Raw genomic sequence first — 18,936 nt, 5'->3', positions numbered from 1 at the left:
TGTTTATTTGCTTTAATTCTGGATGGTACTGCTTGCCTCTGTGTCTGCATACCAACAGCATGACTTCTTTTAGTGAATATGCTCTAATTGCCTCTGCCCACGGCATGGTGTTAAGAGATCCAGTAGAGAACCAATATGGATTCTGCCCCATGATATTAAACTAAAGGAAAGTTATACATAATTAGAACTTAGTAGAAACTTAAAAGTGATGAGCAGAGTTAGTGCAGTGGGTGTTTGGAAGAGGAAGAGTGAATTTCTGGCTAGATGTTGAGAGGGAAATTAAAGACAGGCTTTAGAAGAGATAGACCTTGACTAAGAAATTTCACTGGGTATCATGGAGCCACTTAAGATTTTTGAGCTGGGAAATAAAATACTGGTTTCTATGATAGCAGTGAGCAGACTGGGTTGAAGCAGACAGTGCTTGTAAGCAGAAATCTATTAGCTGACCACGCAAAAGGCCCCGAACTTGTGTCACAAGGAGATGTGCTTGGCCAGACTTCCCAACTGGCAGAGCTGAGTTCCAGTAGGAAACACAGGAAGGAGAAGCAACCAAAGACATCCTGTAGAGTCTAGCCTGGGTGGAGGAGAAGATGGTAGTGTCTGAACACTAACCGTGATCACGAGGGAAGATAATGAACTATCTGGACACATTGAGCTTGACAAAACTAGAGCGTATCCAGCTGTCCAGAAGTCTGCAGCTGAGGAGAAGAAGAAAGAGGTCCTCAGAGATTCTCACAAAGGGACATCTAACACCAAAAGGACTTGTTATGGTTCATTTCCATTTAGAAAAAACCCAGAACCCCACAAATTAGGCTCTCATAGAGATAGTTCCATTAGGATTTTTCTTGGAGAGAGAAATTTGCTAAATAGTGTGAGCCTGAATATGGATTGATTTTGAAGCCATTTAAAGTCAAGGATATTGTTCTAAAATAGCTTCTGAGATGATTTCAAAACAGACTCGATAATCATTAAGTGACACTTGGAATTTGAGGTGATGGTCTCATTTCACCCATTTATTTCATATTTTTAAGTGTTCCTGCCTTATACTTTCTCAAATTTGTATTTTGTCTTGCTTAAATATTTTAATTCTTATGACTACACATTATAGAAAACTGGGAAAACAGAAAAATGTAAAAATACAAAGGCAAAACATCAGGAACTAACAATCGTTTTTATCTTTTCCTAATATAGTTCTGTGACATATGTATGTGTAAATACATATAAATAAGTATATATGTTATTTACACACACATAGATACATATATATGAACTATGAAACTGATTATATAGATTGATGAATACATGAGTTTTCTTAGTATTGTGGTTCACATGGTAGGTTCTACTTTGCATTGAATTTTCTTCAGTTACCATTATGTTTGAACATTTTCTGTATCATTAAAAATAGTTCAAAAGGCTTCATGTTTATGACTGCATAATATTCCATTACATGAGTCTGTCTTAACATAGAAGCCTTCTTCCACCATTGGACAGTTCAGTAAGGTATGTGCCTTGAGAGGATGAGGTACCCTGTTTTTTTTCTACTGACACCCTTGAGTCGAGAATGACCTCCTCCTCGTCTTTTCATTTTCCCACCATAATCTCTGATGTTGCAGAGTCCAATGGAGTCAGGTCACTGCCCAGTGTAAGAAGTGCATGCGTGATCACGATAGTTAAAGCAATGAAGAATGTATGATTTTGCCCAAAACCAACTGTTTCTTACATCTTCTCTTGTGATCATTTTTTTAAATTGTTTTTGCCTCCTCCACGACTTCCCACCTATCATGTCTGAATGCCTGCATATGCACACATATAACACACACACACACACACACACACACACACACACATCAAGCCCTGAACACGGGAAGAGCTTCTTAAGGTCCCTGAATGGCATCCTTTTCATCATTCCTCAATATGTACACTTTGCCTAAGAAAAAGACCAAGTGTCTTAAAGGTAAGCAATAGGAAGTTACATTTAGGCCATAGTGCCTACACTTCTGTGACAGTGTGCTGAAAGGCCAAGGCCATAGCATGAACCCCTAGAGAGAGCAGAGCCCATGCACATGAGCATACATTAACAAGACTGGACAGAGCACCATTGTTTTGATATCTTTCTGTTTTCACAGGTGCCCCAGAATGATTTTATGAGTCTTCACCATGACCCATGCCATAGAAAGACAAATATAGTTATAGTTTTGCTGAATCCAGGTTTAGAGGTCCTTGTGCAAACAAAAACACAATTTCTAAATCAGTCCAAAGCAAAGCCCAACATCTTGAATTCTATATACACCCCCCTTTTATACCCCTTCTCCTCTAGCCTGTTTTCTTCAATGCCACTGACTCCATTTTAAATATCATCAGCTGATAAATCAATTGGCAGAGATATACAGTGTTCATTCTAATATTGAGGATAAGAAATCATAGCTGTAAAATTTTTCAGAAGAGAAGACAACAAACTGCATTTTGCATTTAGAAAGTGGTGTTGGTGTGAGTAAAAATGCTTGGGTTAGCTCAAATATAATAGTTAAGTCAATTCTATGATTTCTTAATAAACTTCTATTAGATGTATATCCAAAGTTATTAGAAGAACTTTGGAAGGTTAGAACTCTTTTAAAACTATAGCTCCTTTAAAAAGAAAATTCCCTTAATTACTAGACATAAGAATTATTGGAGGGGCGCCTGGGTGGCTGAGTGGGTTAAGCCTCTGCCTTCGGCTCATGTCATGATCTCAGGGTCCTGGGATCGAGTCCCGCATTGGGCTCTATGCTCAGTGGGAAGACTGCTTCCCCCTCTCTCTCTGCCTGCCTCTCTGCCTACTTGAAATCTCTCTCTCTCTGTCAAATAAATAAATAAAATCTTTTTAAAAAATAATTATTGGAAAGAGAGCACATGTTTATAATAAAAGATAGGACCAGTCTTTCACATTCAATTTTTCTGTCAGAAGAAGGCAGAAAAGAAGAGGAACTTTCTCTAACTTGGAAAAACAGGGAGAAAAGTTCAATGTTAGGACCCATTCCATTTTTCTGTTAGAGCTGCGGGATTTTGACTTTACTCAAAAGGCAGCATCGAGTTTCATGAATGTTGTTACTTTATGGAAACGCCCATCCATAGGCAATGAAAATCTAGCCTAGCAAATGAGTACAAAAACTTTGATCATACAGATAAATATAGAACATTCAGTCATGTAAGATAAACAAGTAAATTAATATGCCAATGGTTGTCTCTCCTGGGAATACATATCTATTTTTCATAGCTTTGTTTCCCCTTTCCTTTAAATTTAATTTCTTTCATGTATCCTTGTACCCTTCAGTCATTTCTTCAGAGAGTATCCTCTTTATCACTCCCTCTTATTTATGATGATCTCAAGTCAGTGCTGTTTTTATCTGATCCACCTGAGCTCACCCATTTTACCCAAAAGCTAAGGTTTGCTAGCCATCGAAAAAGAATACGCAGCCATCAAAAGAAAGGAAATCTTGCCATTTGCAATGACGTTTATGGAACTAGAGGGTATTATGCTGAGCAAAATAAGTCAGTCAGAGAAAGACAATTATCATATGATCTCCCTGATATGGAGAATTTGAGAGGCATAGTGGGGAGATTTGGGGGGTAGGGAAGGAAAAAATGAAACAAGATGGGATTGGGAGGGAGATAAACCATAAGAGAATCTTAATCTCACAAAACAAACTGAGGGTTGCTGCGGGGAGGGGGATTGGGGGAAGGAGGGTGGGGTTATGGACATTGGGGACGACATGTGCTAGGTGAGTGCTATAAAGTGAGCAAACCTGGCGATTCACAGACCTGTACCCGTGGGGCTAATAATACATTATATGTTAATAAAAAATTAATTAAAAAAATAAAAAGTAAAAAGAATATATTGTGTCATCCTATATCAGAGAATGAAATTAAAATTGAAGCCTTAGTTTATTCATTTAAATAAAAACATCAACATTTATATCAAATGTGGATATATAAATATACACCCATCCTTCTTCCCCAGGGATACATAGAGGCTATGTGAGTTCCTTCATTATTCAAAAGAGGGACTTGCCATCATTCGTCAGTTGCAAAATACATCTCTTCTGCTCATGCCCTACCCTGTTCTGTACCATGGTGACAGCTATGTGTTGAGCCCTCTCTGTTTCCCACTCTTGACAGAAGGTCTATTATACTAGCCGTTTTATCTGAGACCAATTCATCATAAATCTTCCACAAGCCAGGGGATGCTGCAAGAAAATCTTGCCAATTAGAAGCTTTAGCTGAAATCAGTGAGGCAGTTTAGAGTCCGTAAGGCCTCTGGGGACTTCCACACAGCCTATAATATCATTTCTTGTGAATCCATTAGCCATATACCCTATAAAGTCATTTCTTATGGCTCCTTTAGACTGTCTCTGAATCTCACATGTTTCCCAGGGCACCAGATAGACCAGCAATGGTCACAACCATCACAACCAGCACTGTAATAGTGGTTAACATTATATCACATTTTTATAGACCACAAAAACGATTTTTCATATTTTTATCCATTTTAAGTGTTCTGCCTTTATCTTGGTAGGAAACTTGCTTTGATTGCTAGTTGCCTACTATATTCGCTCGTTCTCTCTCCCTTTGTAACAATAACCCGGTGACTGCTTTCCAGATATTTACTAAAATCTTGAGATATGCCAAGGGAAGAAACGTACTTGCTCATGCACATTCCCACGTTTTGGCAATCCCCAGGTATATGGAGCTCTCTCTTTCATCGGGAGTGAGACAGTAACTGTAATTGCTTGTGGAGCATCTGGAAGTAACATGAATAATGATGATAATAATTATCTCATAGGATGTATAATTGGGGGGATTAAAAAACATTTACAAGCTTATTGTGTCATAGTTAGTGATGAGGTGCCAAGTTTTCTCGCCACCACCCTTTCCAGTGGTATTTCCTGCTTGGATCAGAGAACTAATTATAGTAAACGGTGCCCTTGAACTTGCCCCATCCTCACACATCTAAGAGTATAAAGATACTGAACTGTTGTAGTGTTGTTTTCAGAGACGATTATTAATGTTGTTTTGCATTTGTCTAACAAAATTTGTATAATGTAATCATTTAGTGTTTATTTTATTGTGTGTACCTTCTACTCAGAGGGTTGGCATTATTGTTCCTAACAGTGACGGATACAAGCAGATCATGCCTTATGACCTCTACCATCCCCTTCCTCGGTACGTAAATCAACCATCCTGATGCTAGAATTAGTAAATCAGCCTTCTGCTTCTTTTACGTATCTATGTAGCTGTAGACTGTGTGTTTTCCTGTAAAAGTAAGCTGGTAGATGGCATATTTTGCAACCCATCCTGAGTTCTGCTTCTGCTCGAACTCTAAGCTGGTCGTTCAAAAACCATTTTAAGATAGGATCCTATTACATTGAAGTGGACACAGTCATTGACGCTGATTAGATACAATGTACGGGTTATGTTGTGTCTTTCTTTCACTCCGTTTGTCCTCTTCTGTTTCTCTGTAGTAGGGCCCTAGGCATTAAAGCCCTGTTGCTAACTGTTAAGCAAACACTGCCGGAGGCATTATCACAGAACCACAAATGTGGGATTCCAGATGCGGTATTATTCTGCCTAGGGGCTTTAAATATCTTCTTTATGTTGCAGAGAAATTATAGTTGTGTACCAAAAGGCAATGTTTTCCCATCCTTATTGTTCAGAACATTTGGGGGACATTTTTTTCTCAAAATACCCAATTCCATGTGCTGTGCTGCTTTTTTAAAGGACAGGCCTTTTTTCAACTAGAAAAGAAAAAAAAAGTGACTGAGGAACTTTTAAGAGACCTTGTTCTCTTTATTAATATATTCATACGAAAACTGGAGAGGCTAAAAATAGGCCAGTTCTTGAGTGTGTGATCTGCCACACTGCAAACAGGTCCCCAGACAACATAAATTAGAATCAGGCTTTGACGGAACCCCTGTGCTAGGAGATGCCTTTGCTCTATCTTCTTTGCTCACTTGGACTCGAGGGCATCAGCTCCTCTTTAGAACTCAGAGTTTCCATCAGATCACAAATAGTGTGACTAATCCATAGTAGTTTCCTGAATCTCAAACCAAACCAAGCCTAGAAAATAACTTTATTCTGAACTAAAAAAAAAAAAAAAAAAAAAAAAAGTTTGATTGAAAATTTCCAAATGCTTCATGAAATGGAATCCAAACAGGGCTCATGAGGTCATTGATCTCAGCTTCCCAGAGAGGCTCCCCTGTCCTACTCCTTCCAAGTGATCACGCTCATATGCCCTACATTTATAAACGAGTGTATTTGCACAGATATCCATATGTGTATTTAGTGCATACCACACAGGTATGCACACAGAGATTTAGATAATACATGTACCCCAGTGCAAGCTGTCATCCAGCCTCTACTTAAATATTTCCAGTGACTGGTACAGAACCCACTTTTCACCATCCTAACAGTAGCATGTCGAGAGGGGCATTGAATCTTTTTCTTTTTAAGTTTTTCCACTATTAGTTAGCTCCCTCCCACTTTTCTATGACTATATTGATAAAGATGATAAATGACTTCAGAATGCTGATAGATCTGCTGGCTTGATCCAGAACCAAACTTCTATAGTAAATGCTTCTTGAAAAAAGAAATGGAATGAAAATAGGAGAAGATGAATTTAACTGAACCAAGATTTCATCTGATTTCAATGTTTCTGTATCTGTAAAATAAGTATCTACAGGACACATACCTGTTTGTGGGAAGGCCATATATTTTATCATAAAAGTAAAGTTGGGTGTCAGGGGTGAACAACATTGAATTTATGTTTTTCTTATAATAGCACTCCTAAGTTTCTTTCATATCTGTGATTTCTCTTGTTTGTATTTCTCCGGTATGACTAGTGCCTGTCTTAGGTTAAACTTCATTTCTTATACGTTCTGATTTCCCCCAAATGTCAGAATCCCAGTATTCTCAATGACAGATTGAAACGGGCCTCCTTAATGTTCTCCTGTGTACACGTTGGCCTGTCCGTGCATCACAATGGAAAAGGACAATCGCAAATAAACAGACTGTATTTCCTACTCCTTGCACTTCTGTTACTGAGCTAATTCTAAAGTTAGATTCTGCTAAAGTTCTGCTTAATTGATAAAATCTTAGTAAATGGAAGCAATTTCTACAAATATGTTTCTACAAGAAGAATTGAGTCTCCAAAATGATCCAGAGTTTAAAACTGAGGCTCAAAAATGGTTCTCAGATGGCAGCTACCTTCTGATCGAGGCAGAAGGCTTTCCATATTGATTATTTAAATGGGTTTTGGACCACAAGTATAGATGACAAAGCAAAGTTAATGAATTTTTAGATTTTTTTCTTGCTTTCAATCTTTGAGACATATACCTGAACATAATAGGAGAATGGAATCTTATTTAATCATAATAAACATACACAAATTTTCCATATCACTCTTAGTTTTGAGAATTTCTTAAACACACTATGTGTTTAAAAAATTTAAAGCCATCAGAATTAAAATACGTGGTATATGAACTCATTTTTTATTCTTCCAGTGCAGGGATCTTGGATATGTGCTTTTATTTCCCCTACCCCAAGCACTTACCTGGTCCCTTTCTTAAGATATTCTAACTGATGCCTTCTCTTCAGCTTTTATTATACTTTCTTTAAAGCACTCAGACATGTTTTGCCTTGAAATTCCTCATAACCCTATTATTATGGCAAGAATCACATAATAATTTTTAAAAATTTTTTTTAATAGAAGTATGGATATGATGGACCCATAATATAAATTCTTAGAATAATGTTAGCATCATTTGTCTTTCTGTGATCGCTGACACTGAAAAGGATACTTATTCCTGTTTGTGAAATCACACTATGGGTCAGGTCCAAGTGTTGAGACAGGAATTAATCACTGTCTCTTTAGAAGGGTCAAGTTTAGGGACGTTTGAGTACCAATTAGAAAGTGTGCTTTATTTATGGCATCTTAATGTTTTAAGAGATTAAATATGCATTCAAAAACATATTCCCACTTCACTGTCAGATCAAATCTAATGTGAATATGTACTTATATATCATTCTGAATCAGACCTGTTATCCATATACAGAGGGAAACTCTCCAGAGATCTACATGGAGATAAATGAGAATTGGTCTTAGCCTTTTGAAGAGACACCCTCTACAGAGCTGCTTCATTCTCTTGAAAGGGCTCATAAAGTCTTCTAAGGGCTAAACAGAGGGTCTCAGTTTCCCCATAATAACATTTTCTTTTGTCTCTCCTGGGGAAATATGCATAGGAAAATACAGTACTTGGCAGCACGTTTAGGCTGTTGGCAATAGAGGTAACAGTTGTTGCCTAGACTCAAAGGGTGCAGAGAAAATGTGGAGGAAAATCCTCTGTTACCTGGGAAACACACCATATCCATGCTCATGCAAAAGAGAAGTCAGGTTCCCAATATACATGAAATCTTACTTAAAGGATAATTGATATCTCCACTGTATGCCTGTGCAATATTTTTACATTTAACTTTCCAAGTAGATTGACTTGGTGACATTTTGTTTCTCTCTCATTAAAATTATATGTCTCCTAATTCTAAGAGAAATCTTGAAGTTCCTTAACAATCCTCAGCAACAAGCAGAACATATGCAGGAAAGACAGGCTCAGTCTCAGTATTTCTGTTTTTAAAAATTCTATATTCTCTAAATCTGCAGGAGGAGAGAAAAGAATCAGGCAAAAATATCTGTCAGCTTCTGGTCCCAAATACTTCAGAGCTGTGTAGAGATCTAAAAAAATCAATGGAACTCTCTTAAATGTTATTGATAATACTGTAATCTTCTCCCTTAGGTAACTGTATCTTTAGATTCCAATACCATCAGCCTTAAAATCCAAACCAAACTTTCTTCACAATTCCCACAGTTCTTTGTCCGGGGAATGCTAACTGCCAGTATCCCTCAACAGTTAGGGAATGAGAAGATAATACCTAACATTATTACTTTTGCTTGTTAGTGTAATGATGGGTTAGTTTCAACATCAAAATTGTGCTGAATCCATATAGTCCCAAAGCTGATGATTGCAGAAACAAGGGAGAGGGGATGAACGTTTGGTCTACCTTGACCATTCATGAGCTTCTCAATGTAAAAGTATCCAGAAGCTAAGTGATAAAGCAATGCATTGAAAATAGAAAATAATAGCCCAGGTGCAAGCTGTTAGTGTTAACTGAGTAACCAGTTGTAATCTTGACAAAGATATTGAGTGACACTTAGTAAACATATATTTTTTATATTTTAATATTATAAATACTAATATTAAGTATCTATATTAAATATTAAATCTATTTTAAATATGTAACTATTTTAAATATTATATATAACATAGATACAGGATATATTTATAAAATATGAAATAATATAAATATGGCACACAGAATATATACTCAAACTATAAGGAGAGGGACCAAATAGCCCTCTTTTGAGTAGGTTACAGACAGCCCAGGTCGCCCTGTGGACAGCTCTCAAAAAATTACTCTCAAAAGAGTTATTTCTTACACTTGACGCAGAGCTTCAAGGTTTCCAGAGCACTTTTGCCAACACTGAATCCTTCGCTCTCCCTCGTCCGCTATTAGGCATTAGATGGCTTTCCGATCTCTGGACTGTAGCTTCTCAGAACCTGATTGCCCCAATAGGCACTGGGAACGGGGTTGGTCAGAAAGGTCACTGAGGAGGTTTGGCAATGTGCATGTCCGCCCTGATGACTCCCCTTGCTTCTGTAGGTGGGAGGCCACCCCGTGGACCGCGTGCTCCTCCTCGTGTGGGGGGGGCATCCAGAGCCGGGCAGTTTCCTGTGTGGAGGAGGACATCCAGGGGCATGTCACCTCAGTGGAAGAGTGGAAATGCATGTACACCCCTAAGATGCCCATCGTGCAGCCCTGCAACATTTTTGACTGTCCTAAATGGCTGGCACAGGAGTGGTCTCCGGTAACTGTGCCCTCTTTCTTTGTTCGTTAGGAGAGTAAGTCCACTCTTCCCTCTCATCGCCATGACCCCGCCAGCTACCCTGGGCAGCTCCCCACTGCTCTCGAGGTGTCCAGAAGCCATCCAGTTTAGCTCCTGACATAGGCACGCCTCAACTCCAGCATAGCCAGATGTAAACATGTAGATATACATAACTTCTTTAAGTTACTCCAAGAAGCCTCTGTCTCTCATAACGTTCCCTCAAGTGGCAAAGAGAGGCCAGGGTCTGTCAAGATTCAATGAGGCCAAATGACTGATCCACAATGTCTAGAAGCTGCTCCGATGATAGAACTCAGTAGACCACAGTTGGGTTTTGGGTTTTATTTCTTACCCCAAAAGGGTAAAGAGTAGATGCCGATTAAAACTATCTGTATTTTCATTGAAAAAAAATGTGAAATGGAAATGGAAAAATAAGTAGAACAGGGAGGAAGTAGGATAATTAAAAGCAGAACATTCTAGAACATAGGGAGACTATTGCAGCAGCTTAAATAATATGTTATTTGGGGTTTCCTAGCTGCTAATTCAAAAGGTTTAAAATGGCAAAAACGATAGAAAGATAAGGAGGTAAACTCTGTGCCCCGAGCCACAGAGTTGGCAAAAGACTTCTTACTTCACTGTGTGGCTTTGGGGCAGCAGGATCAGAGCTGTGATGTTTCTCTCTATCTAGACTTGCTCCCTGGCATCTAGAAGCACTGGAGGTGCTGTCTACATCTGGCCATTGAGTCAACCCCCTGAAACATTTTTGACCATGTCAGTGTAGTCAATCGGATCAGCCATGCTGCTTTATAAATTTACTATGATGGCAGTTTACAAAGGGTTAATGTCCATGTGGGAGCTAACGAAGTGACTAAATAAAGTCAAATGCAGTGTTAGTAATCAAAAGTGAGCGCACTCTACAGTTTCTTTTCTCCTTCTTTTTGTGGCTTGGTTTGGGACTCAGCACACGGGGGTGCTTAAGGAATGCTGCCGAACTGATCTAAATCTAAGAAATTGAAAGTGATTGAATTTTCAGCCACCTTCACCCTAAATAGCCAAATAGAACAAAGACTCCACGAATGGTAAGAAATGGTACCAAGCCACCAGGAGTCCTTAATCTAAAAGCAGCCCTAAAAAGACTCTTGGGTGAGAAACGAGGCAAAGGAAACAAAACTTGGCTATGAGTCTCCTCTCTCTTGCATTCTCCTTCCAGTGCACGGTGACATGTGGCCAGGGCCTCAGGTATCGTGTGGTCCTCTGCATCGACCATCGTGGGATGCACACAGGAGGCTGTAGCCCCAAAACCAAGCCCCACATAAAAGAGGAATGCATCATACCCACTCCCTGCTATAAACCCAAAGGTAACTCAACAGGTGCTCCATTACCGGTCTTTTCTTTGTTCCGTGTCTTCTTTGGGGACTGTTAGAAACTCCTGGGATAATTTTAAAGATCTCTAGTGTCCTTAATTAACCCTTGTATGGACCTTAGACTCTACTAAATGGACTTAACTCTTCCTAAAAATCTTTCCAATCATTTTGCTTGCAAATTGTTATTAAGTGCTACATACTTACATAATTCTCTCCTGGGCTATGAAGCTGTTTGAAGACTGTTGCTGAAAAGTATCAACTGCATGTGCTTAAAAGGAGATATTGTAGAGATGTTGGAGAAATACATATGTAATTTACTAGTCACATTTCTTGCTGTTAAAAATAATGCGGTCAATCAGTCAATCAGAGAGTGTCTACTTTGGGAAGCAGCAAATGCGTTAGGAGACCTCATACTTCACATGGCTGAAACAGAAAGGGGTTGCTTCTTAAATTGAAAATGAAAACATTGATATGAGACAAGATTCCAGAACCATAATTTGAAATGGAAATCTGGAATAAATCAGAATTTAACAGATACTGCAAATAGTTTATAAAAAGCGAATTTTAGAGAAGTTCTACTGAGTGAGCAAGGTTTGTTACAATTGCACAGACTGGCACTTACGCTGATTGGACTTACTTTGCTGATATTGCTGCCAACCATGTCAAGAAAATAGAAAATACCCAAGTCGCAAACAATTCAGAAGTAGAGAACTCCTTATTATAAGCTACCTCCTATTATTAAATATGATCCCCTTTTGTTTCTTAATTCAACCATTACATTTCTCAGAAAATCAGCCACCATGTACCTCTTTATTTACTATAGAGTGCCCTTGGTGGGAGTGAATGCCATCATGAAATCTAAATAATATGATGGAAATAAAACCAAAAATACCCCAAATCCTGATTCGGCGTAATAAATACATCTCTCTCCCTCCATTTCTCAGTAAACTGAAGCTCAGTTTCCTCATCTGTAAATGGGGCTAGTAATAGTAACTACCTCAGAGATCATGTGAGTATTACATGAGATATAGTGCAGACAGGATGCTTAGCTCACTGCCTGAGTATTAATTAATTAATTAATACAGTCTGTTCTCCACATGTGTCATCTTCCACTCCTGACTATCATCAGCATCCTCAGCTACAGGAGGAAGAGGCCACCAGTACCTCTGACAGGATCCACTTCCAACAGACAATAGAGAATGGCAGGCCTCACAGTGCCGGCTGAACGCCTCCTCACTGAAACAGAAATGGCAGACACAGCACGGTTGCCTGAGTCACTTAGTTGGGAGACATGGGCTACCTGTAAAACGATGTATGCATAGGGGGCCCGTGTCCCTGTGTTTAAACGTTAGCAGATCCTTCCGGCCTTAGCGGTTTTATGTTTCTCACTCGCTTTGTCTTCTGACAAGAAAAGATTGCTGCACACAGAGGACAAGAAGTGATGCCCCTAACTTAAATAGTCCATTATTTATTAGCGCTGTCTTTACCAGGCCGCTTCAGAGAAAGAGAAGCAGTTTGTGGTTAACTATCAAGAATGAAATCTGGATTTTCACAACTAAGTAGTGAGCGTGGCTCTCTAAACATCATTAAAATGCCATATAATTCTATGGTGTATGCATAGAGAGGCATATTTCTTTCATCTTTACAATTATATGTCATAAAATGGTGATAGAGCTTCACTGGCTCATACTATAAAGGCAAATATCCCTATAAATGATCCTAATAAATATGTCAAAATGGGAATCTTGGCAGTTACTTCTGTAGGAGCAGTTAGAACCCCTGTCTTTCTTTTTCTACTTTACAGTTTTCTGGTTTGTTTTTTGTTGTTTTTTTTTTGCAGGAAGTAGTTAGGAAGCTTGTCCTGAATTGTGTGGCCAAAGCTAGATAAAGAGGTGAAGCAGTCAAATTATGGGTTATGGACCCTAAATTGTTCATATTCTGGCTGTCCATGAGCCTTAAGGGGGTGTGGGAGGAGCCAGAGACCTAAAGCAATGTTTTGTGAATTTTGGAGTGGCAGCCTAGTTTGTTTGTGACAATGTGGCATAGATCACTTCCCCAGAAAGAAAAAGGAAAAACGAGTCAGAAATTGTTGAAGTATTACAGTATAATTTATTGCACTTTGTGTTCATCTCTAAAGATAAATATTCTACCTTTTTAATAGGAAATCATGAAGAGATGCTTTGATGACTCTTTGTATACATGTTGAGTCAGTGTTACTAATGACTTTCATAATAATAAAAAAAACTCCTCTTTGCTCTTCAACATAATAAAAGGGCAGCAAAAAGACTAGTAGATTAGTATTACTAAACATTAAAAAATTTTTTTTCTTAATATAACCATCTTCAGAAACAGGACTTTATAATAAAAAAAAAAAAGAGAGAGGAATTTACCTAAAAACTTACCACTTGCAGTTATCGGCATGGTTTCTAAGTAGTGCGAAATCAGGAACTGGTGAAGAGATAAAGGAATTTCTGTAAAATTCCAAATTGGTTCTAACCTCTTCTCTCTTATGTGCATGCACTTAATTCTCAGAGAAGCTTCCAGTAGAGGCCAAGCTTCCATGGTACAAGCAAGCTCAAGAGCTAGAAGAAGGAGCCGCTGTGTCAGAAGAGCCCTCGTAAGTTTTAAAAACTGCAAGATGTTTTGCTTTTGAAACTGACTGGTTTTAAGAAAGTTGTGTCTCACTGGATGTGGCTTCCCTAGGCTTTGAACCAGGTGGAATCCTCTTGCCAAGGGTCAAAATGAACCTTGAGGGCTGTCCCACTGGAGATTTATCAGTTCCTGGGTATTTCTTAAAACGTCTGATTGCATGTTTGCTCTCTAAATACTTTTCAGTTTGGAAGTAAGAAAATGAAGGGGGATCACCTCCCCCTCTTCTCCAAAATCTGACCTCCTCTTTTCCAAAGGGTCAAGGTGAGAAGGCCCAGCCTCCCTCTGATGATGCAACATAGATTTGATGGGAAAGTCTGGGCAGCTTTTCACATTCCTTATATCCCAGCTTTGCAATATAGCCACTCACAAAAGATAAAGCATTGGTAAAATATGTCTGAAGGCAAAGGAAGTATATTAGCATGTAGGATATGAAATGGTTTCTAAATTCAACCTGTAGTTTAAATTTCACCAGAGATAAAAATTAACAGTGTAATCTATATATTCAATAGTAATTTAGAATTTTCTCAGATCCATCTTGTTTGGATCTCAGTCGGATATGGTATGCCAGACCACGAATTGTGTTTCTGAATGACACCCAAAACAGCAGAGGATTAAAAAAGAATTTCAAAATTTCAAGATTGGTATGACCAAAGTTCATTTATAGAGAAATGAAATTTGTTTTGCGGTCACTTGGTTTCACATTTGACAATGCATTTCTGACTTAAAAGAACAATAAGCAAAACATAAATTAATTTTGTGCTGTGAAGTTACTACAGCACGTTTTCCTACTTTTTGGAAAAATGACTTTTAAAAAAAGCAATTAACGATTGCAGAACCTTGGAGGAAAGGCAGTGTTTAAAGATCACAGTGCAACCTTTACATGACTATATGAGGACTTAAAACTTTTTGTTTCTCTCTGGCTAGTGCCCGGCTGGACAGGCCTTTTTGCTGCTAGAGAGGAAGTAAGTGGTTTATTTTAGATGGGGATTAGCTCTTTATCCACTAAGTCCCTGTTTAAGACACAGAAAGATGCCATATAATTGGAGCTAACTGTTCCTATATGCATTCTTAGGTTAGATACATTTAAAATGAGATATATTATTCTATGTAAATAAACTCTGCTCTCTTGTACACAACATTTTGTCATTTGGTCTGAAGCATAACCCTATACACAGTATCACATTATAACAGATGTTAAATAATATAATAAAGTTGAAATTAAATCAAAACATCTTATATCAATAATTTAACATCTTTCCCATTATTAGATAGCTCTCAAAATGAAGGTTTTAAGTGGAGTTTAATGTCCCTGCAGAAGGATTGCATAGACCCTGGTCAACCATGTTTTGTAACGAGAGTTTTCCAACTAAAGGTCTGATTAAGATGCATTATGTTTAACTTTAATCTTAATAAATCCCTAAAGTAGTTAACCACATAGATTTCACCATTGAAACTATAGCCATATATTAGATTATTAAATTTTACTCCTGGTGTAATGGAATTGCCATCTTGGCATGATTAATTTGAATTGAAGTAGATTGTAATTGGAGCGCTGGTGTCGGGTAAAGGAAATGTATACTATTATGCTCAGAACAATAATTACTTTTATACCAAAACGAAATAAGTGACAGCTGTAGAATAATGTAATGAAAGATATATGGTTTCCACGTCTTAATGCACTTTATATGTTTAGCACACTGAACCCTAGGAAGGGTCCAACATGTCACATTATTTTTTTATTGATTTTGAATTTAAAAAAAACATAATTTTGCATGGTCTTAATTCTTTCTTTTCTAAACCACATAGACTAGTTTCTAAATGTATGCAGCAACCTATAATTACTCTCCATAGTAAAATGAACAAATGATATACTGTCAGCAAGTCTTTTCCTTCCCCCCACTGAAGAGACTTACATTGCTTAAATTAAATGGTAGTGTTTAGAAGCTGTGGCTGTCACTCCTGAACTCATCAGAGAAGCCTGAATCATGGTCTAGAACTATTATCTCTCACTTTGGCTCTGGTCTACTATAGAAGAGTTCCATAGTAAAAACAGTAAATATCATTTAGTTCCCCGATGTAAAATAAAAATATTATCGCCAGCCTATCTCATTAAACAATATAGGAAAACCAGTAGCTTAAAGTCTTTAGCATACAGAGATGCTGTTAGTGAATACTGGATGCTTGTGGCCACCCCAGAATGAAAAAAAAATAATAATAATTGGTTAGCACTCTGGCCAAAGATATGTTGGAAAGTAATCACTCTAAGGTGTGTTTAGGAAAATAGAAAAGAAAAGAAAGAAACTCTGATTAAAAAGTAAACACTGAATTTCCAAGACATAACTAAAACTTTATAGAACAGAAGCATGTACTGGTATGGTTGTTCCCCTGAACTAAACGCCATGTAGAAGATACACATGCAGATATCAGCCAGAGAACACCTAAAATTGGGTGCCGAGGTGGCTTAGCCAGTTATGTGTTGGCCTTCGGCTCAGGTCATGATCCCAGGGTCCTGGGATGGAATCCCGTGTCGGCCTCCCGGCACAGCAGGGAGTCTGTTTCTCCTTACCCCTCTGCCCCCTGCCCTGCTGGTGCTCTCTGTCTCTCACTCTATCTCTAATAAATAGTATTAAAAAAAAATAAAATTGGGGTGCTTGGGTGGTTCAGTGGGTTAAAGCCTCTGCCTTCAGCTCAGGTCATGATCTCAGGGTCCTGGGATCAAGGCCCTCATCAGCCTCTCTGCTCAGCAGGGAGCTTGCTTTCCCATCTCTCTCTGCCTGCCTCCCCGCCTACTTGTGATCTCTGTTTGTCAAATAAAAAAATAAAATCTTTAAAAAATAAAAAAAATTGAAAAATAAAAAATATTAAAAAATAAAATCTTTTAAGAAATCAAAATAAATAAATAAAACCTATTAAAAAGAATATCTGAAATGAGTATCACAATTAAGTCACAATATGGTAATGCCCTTAATATATTGAATTCATTGTATAAAGTTGCAGCTTTATTAAGAAATACTTGTAGATGTGGACTGTTTTTTTCTAGCAACAGATGGGTTTATTTATGATGTGTTCGATTCATATGGCACAAAGGATGGAACAGCATGATGAATATCTTCCTGTGATATAAAAAAGTATCTCCTAACCCATTTGGGAGAGTTTTACCCTCTAAATTGATTTTTCACTAGTGGCCATGGTTTGTCTTGATCCAGGCATATGTTTTTACCAGATTTTTTGGACAACCCATGGCAAGAATCTTTAAGCAAGGTATTTTTGTCTCTCCTCTTCGAACAGGACAGTGTGAACAAGATCTAACCCTAAACAGATACTTAGTCATGTGGGGCTTTACCCAGGAAAGCTGATTAAGCATGGGCAATCCTTTTTTTCCCTTGTAGCCAGATTTTTTTTTTAATTTAATTTTATTTTTTTTTCAGTGTTCCAAGACTCATTGTTTATGCACCACACCCAGTGCTCCATGCAATATGTGCCCTCCTTAATACCCACCACCAAGTTCATCCAACCCCACACCCCCTTCCCTTCCAAAACCCTCAGTTTGTTTCTCAGAATCCACGGTCTCTCATGGTTCGTCTCCCGCTCTGATTTCCCCCAATTCACTTTTCCTTTTCTTTTCCTAATGTCCTCCATGTTATTCCTTATGCTCCACAAGTAAGTGAAACCATATGATAATTGACTCTTTCTGCTTGACTTATTTTACTCAGTGTAATATCCTCTAGCCCCATCCATGTTGATACAAAAGTTGGGTATTCATCCTTACTGATGGAGGCATAATACTCCATTGTGTATATGGACCATATCTTCTTTATCCATTTATCCGTTGAGGGGCATCTTGGCTCTTTCCATAGTTTGACAACTGTGGCCATTGCTGCTATGAACACTGGGGAGCATATGGCCCTTCTTTTCACTACATCTGTATCTTTGCCCACTAAAGCACAGACAATCTTATAAATAAGTACATTAAGGTGAATTTGCCTTTGAGGATCCTTGCTAAGGAGTCCACAGACATTCCTGCTACTCAGTTAACACAGAGGGAATTATGGTAAGAGACAGACTTCTAAAAATAATAAGATTCTGGTCTGAGTTGCATTTTTACGAGGCTAAGAACCATCCTCTTCCAGCACTAGAAAGGGGCATATGGAATGATGGAAATTGGTTTCTGAGAGGACGGCACCATTATGCTTGCCTCCAACTGATGAAAATATCATTTAGGATTCATTATTTAGTTAGTTAGTTAGTTAGTTAGTTCTTAGATTTCCTCAGTTACTTTTTTTTTTATCATTTTCTTTATTTTTTAGTGTTTTGTTAGTTTCAGGTGTACAATATAGCAACTCAGCACTTGCATGGATCACCCAGGGGTCATCACGACAGGTGCCCTCCTTTGTCCCCATCAGCTCTGTCACCCATTCCTCCCACCTAGCTCCCCATTAGTAACCATCAGTTTGTTCTCTCTAATTAAGAGTTCATTTCTTGATTGTCTAGAATTTAAATGTCAGATTGAGCCCAGCTGGTTGCTTCCACTGTCAAATATATGGGAATAGCTTTCTAGGTATTTTTGAATTTCAGAATTTCACTCTTATTTGCTGAGGGATCAGAACTGCAATGTGATAGTGTAATTCTGTTCATTAACCAGGTAGAAGCTTAATACATTACTGATTTAAATTCCTATCTCCTATATTTAACCTACCTTCAGTCTTAGGTGGAGCTCTTTGCGGAAACACAACCACCACCTCAAGCTAACTACATGCAGCGATGGCTTTGACAGCTCCATTTCTTGGACAGAAATGATACAGTGGGGTCCTCTAGGACCCAGGAAGGCAGTACGTCTACTGTTGCTGCACGGGAAATTAATCAGCTAGCCTTCCTAACAAGTCTGATCTTGTTTGGAATAGGAAGGAAATTGTTCATTTCCTTAATTCCCTCAGGCCACTAACAGGCCCCTCA

At 38.3% G+C, this 18,936-nt stretch overlaps 1 protein-coding gene across 2 annotated transcripts in view; it reads left to right on the top strand.

Moving 5' to 3' along the window:
- ADAMTSL1 (ADAMTS like 1) overlaps window positions 1-18,936 on the top strand; it is a 908,570-nt gene that overhangs the window by 687,403 nt on the left and 202,231 nt on the right. For both annotated transcript variants that reach the window (XM_059141548.1, XM_059141549.1), the window contains 4 exons: window positions 5,149-5,199; window positions 9,748-9,952; window positions 11,178-11,325; window positions 13,864-13,948. In XM_059141548.1, the coding sequence (XP_058997531.1) occupies window positions 5,149-5,199; window positions 9,748-9,952; window positions 11,178-11,325; window positions 13,864-13,948 (489 nt within the window). The remainder of the gene's footprint in view (window positions 1-5,148; window positions 5,200-9,747; window positions 9,953-11,177; window positions 11,326-13,863; window positions 13,949-18,936) is intronic.

Source organism: Mustela lutreola, chromosome 12 (genome assembly GCF_030435805.1).
Source record: "Mustela lutreola isolate mMusLut2 chromosome 12, mMusLut2.pri, whole genome shotgun sequence".
Lineage (NCBI taxonomy): Eukaryota > Metazoa > Chordata > Mammalia > Carnivora > Mustelidae > Mustela > Mustela lutreola.
The sequence above is the reverse complement of the archived record's forward strand: the minus strand, read 5'-3'. Positions and strand labels throughout refer to the sequence as shown.